The sequence below is a fragment of the Ornithorhynchus anatinus genome, chromosome 17, assembly GCF_004115215.2.
Source record: "Ornithorhynchus anatinus isolate Pmale09 chromosome 17, mOrnAna1.pri.v4, whole genome shotgun sequence".
Lineage (NCBI taxonomy): Eukaryota > Metazoa > Chordata > Mammalia > Monotremata > Ornithorhynchidae > Ornithorhynchus > Ornithorhynchus anatinus.
The window spans coordinates 307,104-315,442 of NC_041744.1; the positions used below are offsets into that span (position 1 = coordinate 307,104).

General features: G+C 50.2%; 1 protein-coding gene across 3 annotated transcripts; it reads right to left on the reverse strand.

Annotated features, from left to right (window-relative positions):
• Nucleotides 1-620: 620 nt before the first annotated feature.
• On the reverse strand, nt 621-3,315 carry MRPS17 (mitochondrial ribosomal protein S17). Of its 3 annotated transcripts, none has more exons than XM_029081601.1 (3): nt 3,213-3,315; nt 2,078-2,220; nt 621-1,349 (listed from the first exon to the last, which is right to left on the reverse strand). In XM_029081601.1, exons 2-3 carry the CDS (start codon nt 2,198-2,200, stop codon nt 1,083-1,085), a joined length of 390 nt encoding a protein of 129 aa, XP_028937434.1. In that variant the 5' UTR covers nt 2,201-2,220; nt 3,213-3,315; the 3' UTR covers nt 621-1,082. The 3 variants fall into 3 exon arrangements, with proteins under 3 accessions (XP_028937434.1, XP_028937435.1, XP_028937436.1); XM_029081602.1 differs by having other exon boundaries at nt 2,078-2,235; nt 3,213-3,300; XM_029081603.2 differs by having other exon boundaries at nt 3,204-3,268.
• Nucleotides 3,316-8,339: the final 5,024 nt, after the last annotated feature.

Below are 8,339 nucleotides of genomic sequence, written 5' to 3' on the forward strand. Positions count from 1 at the left end.
AAGGCTGCGAGCCCAATGTGGGACATGGACTGTGTCCAACTCAATTAGCTTGTATCTACCCTAGTGCTGACTGAAGTGAGACTGTCCCCCTTTAGACTGTGAGCCCGTCACTGGGCAGGGATTGTCTCTATCTGTTGCCTAACTGTACATTCCAAGCGCTTAGTACAGTGCTCTGCACATAGTAAGCGCTCAATAAATACTATTGAATGAATAACAGTTAATACTGTAAAAAAAAACACCTACAAAATACTCTCCACCACTTGCATCCTCCTTACTAATTAACCAGCTCCCTTCTCCTGCGACACCCTACCTTGCACTCTCTGTTCCCGTCATGCACCTACCTCAGTGCTTAGCGGATAGTGTTTCAATACCACCGTTATTATTCTGATAGGGTAGCCGGTGAGGCAGCCAAACAGATGTGTCCAGGGGATGTGAGGAAATGTGAGTGACAATAGTTGGCTATTCTGTAAAACAACCTTATGTTTGCTGATCGCCACACACATACTGCAACTGTTGGAAATCTGGGGTTACCCCTTGGTTTACAGAAAGGGGATGTAAAGGTCACTGCCTAACTCAGGGATACCAATCGACAATGCCAACACAATTAATTCGGAGGGAAATCAATAAAAAAAAAATCTTTAAAATGTTTACTTGGCTTTGATTTGGATTACAGCAGAAACGGGTATTTCTCATGCAAATTTCAATATGGCATTTTCAGGTCTTCACTGCGACACCATCAAAAATTTAGAGTGTACGAACAGGCAGCCGACTGTTTTCTCCTCATAAAAAAGCAACTGGAGTGAGTTCAAAGACTTCTTACTCTGGAGGGTGAGGGATACCTGCCCCTGTCGTTTTGCCCTTTAACAGGACGGTTTTGCGTTCACGGTTTCAGGCAGCCGTTCCAAACCTTATTGTTGGTGGCCCTAGAGTTTAGGGCCTCTGGAAAACAGAGCTCCAAATATCTCTGAGGAATTTAGCCGATGCAGGGGCAGTCGACAAGATCATCTCCTCCTCCTCCCCATGTTCCGGCAGACCTTATCTAGAAAGCTGCCTTCTCGGGGCTTCTTCCAGCCCTGGCGTGGCTAGGGTGAAGACACATCCAGCTCTTGTAGCGTTTTGCTCAGGTGAGATACGTCGGAACCGATGGGGCTTTCGAGGTACGTGGTCCCCGCGCACGCCTTTCCCGTCACCGGATCGATGACCCTTCCAACTTTGAAGACGATCTCAGCCAGTTCGTGTTTCACGTGTTTGGAGCGGGGCACGGGTAACGCCTTGAGAAGGACGATGTCCCCAACGGTGCACTGCTCCAACGCGTCGTGGGCAAAGTAGGTCTTTCGTTTATTGAAGTACTGGTCACGGGGTGGAAAAGGAAGGGCCGAGTTAATCAGCCTTTGGCAAAAACACAGCACCGGGCAAGGAGTAAAAGCGGAAGAAAGAGTCCATCTGAAGGTCCAAAGTGAATCCGTCTGTCTGTCTTTGCCCCTCCGCCCCTTCTTCCTCAGCACTATTTCTGGGACCCGACCCCTTCCTCTCCAGCCCTACGGCTTCCACTCTGTTCAAGCTCTCGACCCCTCCCAGCTACTCAGTAGTGAGTCTCCCTGACTCTCGCTTCTCCCCTCTTCGGTCTAACCGTTTTCAGGCTTTCTGGATCATCTTCCTTACACGCCATTCAGGACGCAGTCCTCTCTCCCATTTGGTCTCCACATCAAAACTCTTTGAGAGTCGAAACAATGATGCTAATGATGACGATGATAGTGGCATTTATTAAGTATGTACCACGAGCCAAGCCCTGTGCTAAACTCTATGGTAGATACAAGATAATCAGCCTAGACACAACCCCTGTCCTACGTGGAGCTCATCTGCAAAATCCCTCATCTGCAAAATCAGGGATTAAGACTGCGAGCTCCATGTGGGACAGGGACTGTGTCCAACCCGATTTGCTTGTATCCACCCCAGTAGCTTAGTAGTGTTTGGCCCCTAGTAAGCGCTTAACAAATACCACAGTTTTTATTACTAGGCAAGAGTGGGGAGCGGGGGGTGCACTCGCCCCCGGCCGAGGGCCGGACCGGTCGTTTACCTTGAGTAAATAGGGGTCGAGGACGAGTCTGGTCACTCGGACTTTGGCCGTCTTTTGCATCGCTGTTCCTATCACCCTGCCCACGATCCACTTGGCATGGACCGAGGAGTGCACTATCGACATGGTGGCCTTGGTCGCGGGACCTGGAAAGCAGATTTCTGGAATACGACAGATGCCAGGATGGCGCTCCACACACGGAAGCGCCTTTTCCCTCGCAAACCGCCCCAGTGGCCGGTGGGGAGGCCAACTTCAAAAGCCCCGCCATGCCTCCTCCTACCACCCCCTCCACCCGGGCAGGGCTGGGTGGGCACCCACGGGGGGTCGGCTCCATCCCCCGCTGCCCCGACCCTGCCCGCTCAAGAATCCAGACTGACCCCCCCCCCAAAAGGTCATGCCCCTCCTGCTCGCCCCGGGCCCCCTCAAGTCTTAAGAGGAGCAGTGTGCCCTAGTGGCTAGAGCACGGGGCTGGGAGTCAGAAGGCCCTGGGTTCTAATCCCGGCTCTGCTACTTGTCAGCTGTGTGACTGTGGGCAAGTCTCTGTGCCTCAGTGACCTCATCTGTAAAATGGGGATTAACTGTGAGCCTCACGGGGGACAACCTGATGACCCTGTATCTATCCCAGCGCTTAGAACAGTGCTCTGCACATAGTAGGCGCTATAAATACCAACATTATTGTTATTAATCCCTATGCCGCCATCTGTCTGCCGTGTGACCTTGGGCAAATCACTTCACTCTGCCTCACTGCCCTTATCTGTAAAAGTGGGAATTAAAAAAAACGTGAGCCCCACGTGGGGCAACGTGATTACCCTCTATGATGATGTTGGTATTTGTTGAGCGCTATGTGCAGAGCACTGTTCTAAGCGCTGGGGGAGTTCCAGGGTCATCAGGTTGTCCCACGTGAGGCTCACAGTTAACCCCCATTTTACAGATGAGGGAACTGAGGCAAAGAGAAGTGAAGTGACTCGCCCACAGTGCCACAGCTGACAAGTGGCAGAGGCGGGATTCGAACCCATGGCCTCTGACTCCCAAGCTCGGGCTCTTTCCACTGAGGCACGCTTAAGGGCGAGCACACCCGTCCCCCCATCTTCTCTGCCCCCCCTGCAGCCCCCCGGGGTCACCCCCTCACCCCCTTCACCTCTTCCCTCCTGCGCACTGCAAGTCTGCCAGTCAGCCAGTAGTTGGGAGGGGGCGTGCGTGCGCGGGCTCGGGGGGCGTCCGTGTGCGTGCGCGGGCTCGCAGACAGATGAGGCGCCTGCGTGGTGGGAATCCTGAGGGAGCAAACGTCAGCGCCCCGCTTCCTCCCCGCCCCCCCTCCCCTCTTAAACGACTGGCGGGGCAGCGCGCATGCGTGGCGTCTGATTGCCTAACGGACTCGGGACAGCGCCCCCTCCCGGCCTGGAGTACCCGCTGCTCTGTGCGGAGAGGCCCGTGGTCGTTGTTGCTTTGGAGCTCCTCCGGGGGTTGGCCGGCTTCGGTGTCAGCCTCTTAATTCATTAATTCATGTTGGTATCTCTTAAGCGCTTACTGTCCATTCATTCAATAGTATTTCAATAAATAAATACTATTGAATAGTATTTATTGAGCGCTTACTATGTGCAGAGCACTGTACTAAGCGCTTGGAATGGACAAATCGGTAACAGATAGAGACAGTCCCTGCCCTCTGACGGGCTTACGGTCTAATCGGGGGAGACGGACGGACAAGAACAATGGCAATAAATAGAATCGAGGGGAAGAGCATCTCATTAAATCAATAGCAAATAAATAGAATCAGGGTGATGTACATCTCATTAACAAAATAAATAGGGTAATGAAGATATATACAGTTGAGCAGACAGTATATATACAGTGATAATAATGTTGGTATTTGTTAAAAGCTTACTGTGTGCCGAGCACTGTTCTAAGCGCTGGGGTAGACACAGGGGAATCAGGTTGTCCCACGTGAGGCTCACAGTCTTCATCCCTATTTATCCTTCTCAGTGCTGAGGGGATAGGACGGGAGAGGGGGAGGAGAAGAGGGTTACTATGTGCAGAGTACTGTTCTAAGCGCTGGGGGAGATACAGGGTCATCAGGCTGTCCCACGTGAGGCTCACAGTTAATCCCCATTTTACAGAGGAGGGAACTGAGGCCCGGAGAATAATAATGTTGGTATTTGTTAAGCGCTTACTATGTGCAGAGCACTGTTCTAAGTGCTGGGGGAGATACAGAGTCATCAGGTTGTCCCACGTGAGGCTCACAGTCTTCATCCCTATTTTACAGATGAGGTCACTGAGGCGCAGAGAAGGAAAGTGACTCGCCCACAGTCCCCCAGCTGACAAGTGGCAGAGCTGGAATTCGAACCCATGATCTCTGACTCCCAAGCCCGGGGTCTTTCCACTGAGCCCCACTGACTCTCAAGCCTCTTCCCTACCTCCCTCCCTTTCTCCTCGTTTTGGGCGCATTCGCCAGACCGCTACTTTCCCCATATTCCAAGCTCTACTCAAAAATCACATCTCTTCCATAATAACAATAATCAATAATGATGGTATTTGTTAAGTGCTTACTCTGTGCCAGGCACTGTTCTAGGCACTGGGGGAGATACTAGGTAATCAGGTTGTGCCGCGTGGGGCTGACAGTCTTAACATAGCTCAGTGGAAAGAGGCAACCTAATTACGTTGTATCTACCCAGCGCTTAGAGCATTGCTTGGCACATAGTAAGCGCTTAACAAATACCAAAGTTATTATTATTAATCCTCATTTTACAGATGAGGGAACTGAGGCACAGAGAAGTGAAGTGACTTGCCCAAAGTCACACAGCTGACAAGTGGCAGAGCCAGGATTAGAACTCACAATCTGTGGCTCTGACTCCAAAGCCTGCACTCTTTCCACTTAGCCACGCTGCTTTCAGGAAGCCCTCCCTGACTAACCTCTCATCTCCCAACCCTATTCTCCTTCCTGGGTGTCCCGGGCACCAGGGCCGGCATCCCCTGAGCACTTAGATACTCAACCCGCCTCACCCTTAGAGCATTTATGTCCGTAACCTTATACATTATTGCTCCCCTATGTCTGACCCCTAGGCAGCAGGAATCATGTCTACTAATGCTATTGAACTCTCCCATGCGCTTAGTATAGTTCTCAGGATACATTAAATGCTCAGTAAATACTATTGAATGATGGGCAGCTCAGCCAGGGTGGGGAAACAGAACAACACGATGTCTTGAGTTGTGTGGCAGAGGCTCTGCTTTCTCCACCGCTTAAGCTCACATCATCCATGGAAGGTTATTCAGTCATTCAGTCGTATTTATAGAAGGCTTACTGTGTGCAGAGCACTGTACTAAGTGCTTGGAAAGTATAATTCAGCAATAAAGAGAGACAATCCCTGCCCACACTGGGTTTATAGGTTATGTTATAATTCTATTTACACTGGTGCCTGTTTACTCGTTTTGATGTCTGCCTCCCCCCTTCTAGACTGTAAGCCCAGTGTGGGCAGGAATCGTCTCTCTTTATTGCTGAGTAGTACTGTCCAAGCGCTTAGTACAGTGCTCTGAACACAGTAAGCGCTCAATAAATACGACTGAATGAATGTGAGTAGGCGCTGCCCCCATTTCACAGATGAGGAAACTGAGGCCCGAAGAGACTAAGTGACTTGACCTTAGGCACGCAGCCTGCCAGGAAGCGGCATGCATAGCGGATAGGGCATGGGACTGGGAGTCAGAGGGTCATGACTTCTAATCCTGGCTCCAGCACTTGTCCGCTGTGTGGCCTTGGGCAAGTCACTTCATTTCTCTGGGCCTCAGTTACCTCATCTGTAAAATGGGGATTAGGACTGTAAGCCCCCAAAGGGACAGGGACTGTGTCCAACCCGATTTGCTTGTATCCACCCCAGTGCTTAGTAAAGTAGTTGGCACATAGTAAGCACTTAAAAAATACCATGATTATTATTATTATTATTCTAATTATTTCCAGTTTCAGAACTGGGACTAGAAGTAGGATTTTCATCTGGTCTGGACCCTGCCCTTTCTGGCTGCGGTATCAGATAGCTTTCTGTCCGATACTCTAATTTTCCATGCCCCATTTTCCTCCACCTCAGTTCCTGCCACCAAGAACTGTGGCTCAGAAGCAGTGCCTGTGATCCGGGGCGTCTAGGAGAGGGACACCGTGACCCTGGAGTGAGGGAGTGGGGCACGGTCCCCCGGAGAGTTGCTTGGCAACCATGTGGGCTCAGAATGTCCTCAAAATGTTCCATATGATTCCATTCCATTATCCTGCAAAACTGACACGTCTCACGTAATGCCTCATGTATGCGTTACTCCCATACTTGTCCATTAGTAGCCACCCTAATGAGAATCAATCATTCAATGGTATTTATTGAGCAATTACTGGGTGCAGAGCACTGTACTAAGCGCTTAGAGAAGTACAATATAACAGAGTCGGTAGATGCGTTCCCTACCCACAGGGAGTTTAACAGTCTAGAGGGAGAGACAGAGATTAATATAAATAAATACATTATGGTTATGTACATAAGAGCTGTGAACATGTATAGTCTCTAACTATAGTCATTGAGTATATGCACAGTCCCTACCCAAGATTGGAAAGGCACTTGCAGAAAAATTCAAGGCAGCTGTAGATGAATAGATGTACTCTTCGCACACTCTTGTTGGGTTATCCCATCTTTTCAAAGTTAGGGTACCGACTATGAAAACCAAAGGGAACTGCAAAGTGTAATAGATTCCAGGCAAATAAGAGCTTCAGACAACACTGGATGCCTCAAGATTGCTCCCTAAACACAGTATCAACTCACCTAGTGGAGAAGCAGCGTGGTCTAATGGTTAGAGTGAGGACCTGGGAGTCAGAGGGATCCATGTTCTAATCCTGCCACTTGTATTCTGGGTGACCTTGGGCAAGTCACTCTGGGCCTCGGTTTCTTCATCTGAAAAACGAGATTTGAGACTGTGAACGCCTTGTGGTACATGGACTGTGTCCAACCTGCTTAGCTTGTCCCTACCCCGCAGTTAGAACAGTGCCTGGCACGCGGTAAGCACTTAACAAATACAATTAAAAAAAAAAACAAAAAAAAAGGACCACCTTGACTCCTGCAGTGTAATCTTTCTAAATCTGGGGAGGGCCTGAAAACTTCCCCAAGTAAGAGAACTGATTAAATCAATCAGTCAATCAATTGTATTTATTGAGTGCTTACTTTGTGCAGGGTACAGTACTAAGCACTTGGGAGAGTACAACACAGCAATATAAGAGACACATTCCCTGCCCACAACGAGTTTACATCTAGAGGGGGAGAATGGGAATTTTAAACTGGGCTTCTCTGCATTAAGACTACACCCCCAGTCCTGGCACCAATGGGGGAAAAAAGAAAGGGGCATCCAGGGTGGTCAGAGATTATCCTATTTTATCTCCTTGTCCTCTTCCCAGCCCAAAACTCCAGCCCCCAACACCTTCGTGGCCCCCGCCCCCCACCAGGGAATCGACACCGATCAGTCAGTCCTGACTCCTGGGCCCGAGCGCTTTCCTCTAGTCCATGCTGCTTCCCTAGGGTGTAAAGGTTTGGAGGTGAGAGAAACAAGGAGGAGGACCAGAGAGTACAGTACAGTCCGCTAGACTGTAAGATCCCTCTAGAATTTAAGCTCACTGTGGGCAAGGAGTGGGTCTGTTTACTATTATACTGTACTCTCCCAAGCACTCTGTACAGTACCCTGCACACAGTAGGTGCTAAATAAATATGACTGATTGAATTGAGTGAAGAAGTTTAAAGAGGCACAGAGAGTCAGTCAACTTGACAAGGACGAAGAGCGTGAGAAAGGAGACAGAAGTAGTGAGGTTAGAAAGGATGGGAGAGGTAGCGCGACCCGGTATCTTAACTCCATTTTCAGAGGAGGAAACAGGCCCGTAGAGACAAAGTGACCTTTCCGAGGCCACCCAGCGGGCCAGGGGGAGAGCCGGGGCCGGAATCAGCGTTTTCTAAAGCCCGCCTTCTGAGCTACCACCTGCCAAGTCTTGGCCGGTCCAGCTTTGTGGGGTGTCCCGGTCTCCCTGGGCGTGACCAGGTGTGGGCAGAGTCTGGTCAAAGTCCGAGCTCGGCCTGGTTTGTTCCCTTTTCCCTGAGCAGGAAGGAGTTAACAGGTCTTCGGGTTACCTGGGTTAGTCACTGGTGGGTTTGTCAGAGGGCGCTAAGTAGCTGCTGCTGCTGCTGCTGCTGCTGCTGCTGTTGCTCACAGAAAAGGAGGGAAGGAGGAGAAGCTGCTGTGAGAGAGGGAAAGAGAGGGAAAAAAG

Excerpts from the sequence above, each read along its gene's own strand:
- MRPS17 (XM_029081601.1), bottom strand. The coding sequence starts at position 2,200 with ATGTCGATAGTGCACTCCTCGGTCCATGCCAAGTGGATCGTGGGCAGG. Across the intron at positions 1,350-2,077 it reads TCGACCCCTATTTACTCAAG|TACTTCAATAAACGAAAGAC; the intron begins GTAAACGACCGG and ends CCCCGTGACCAG.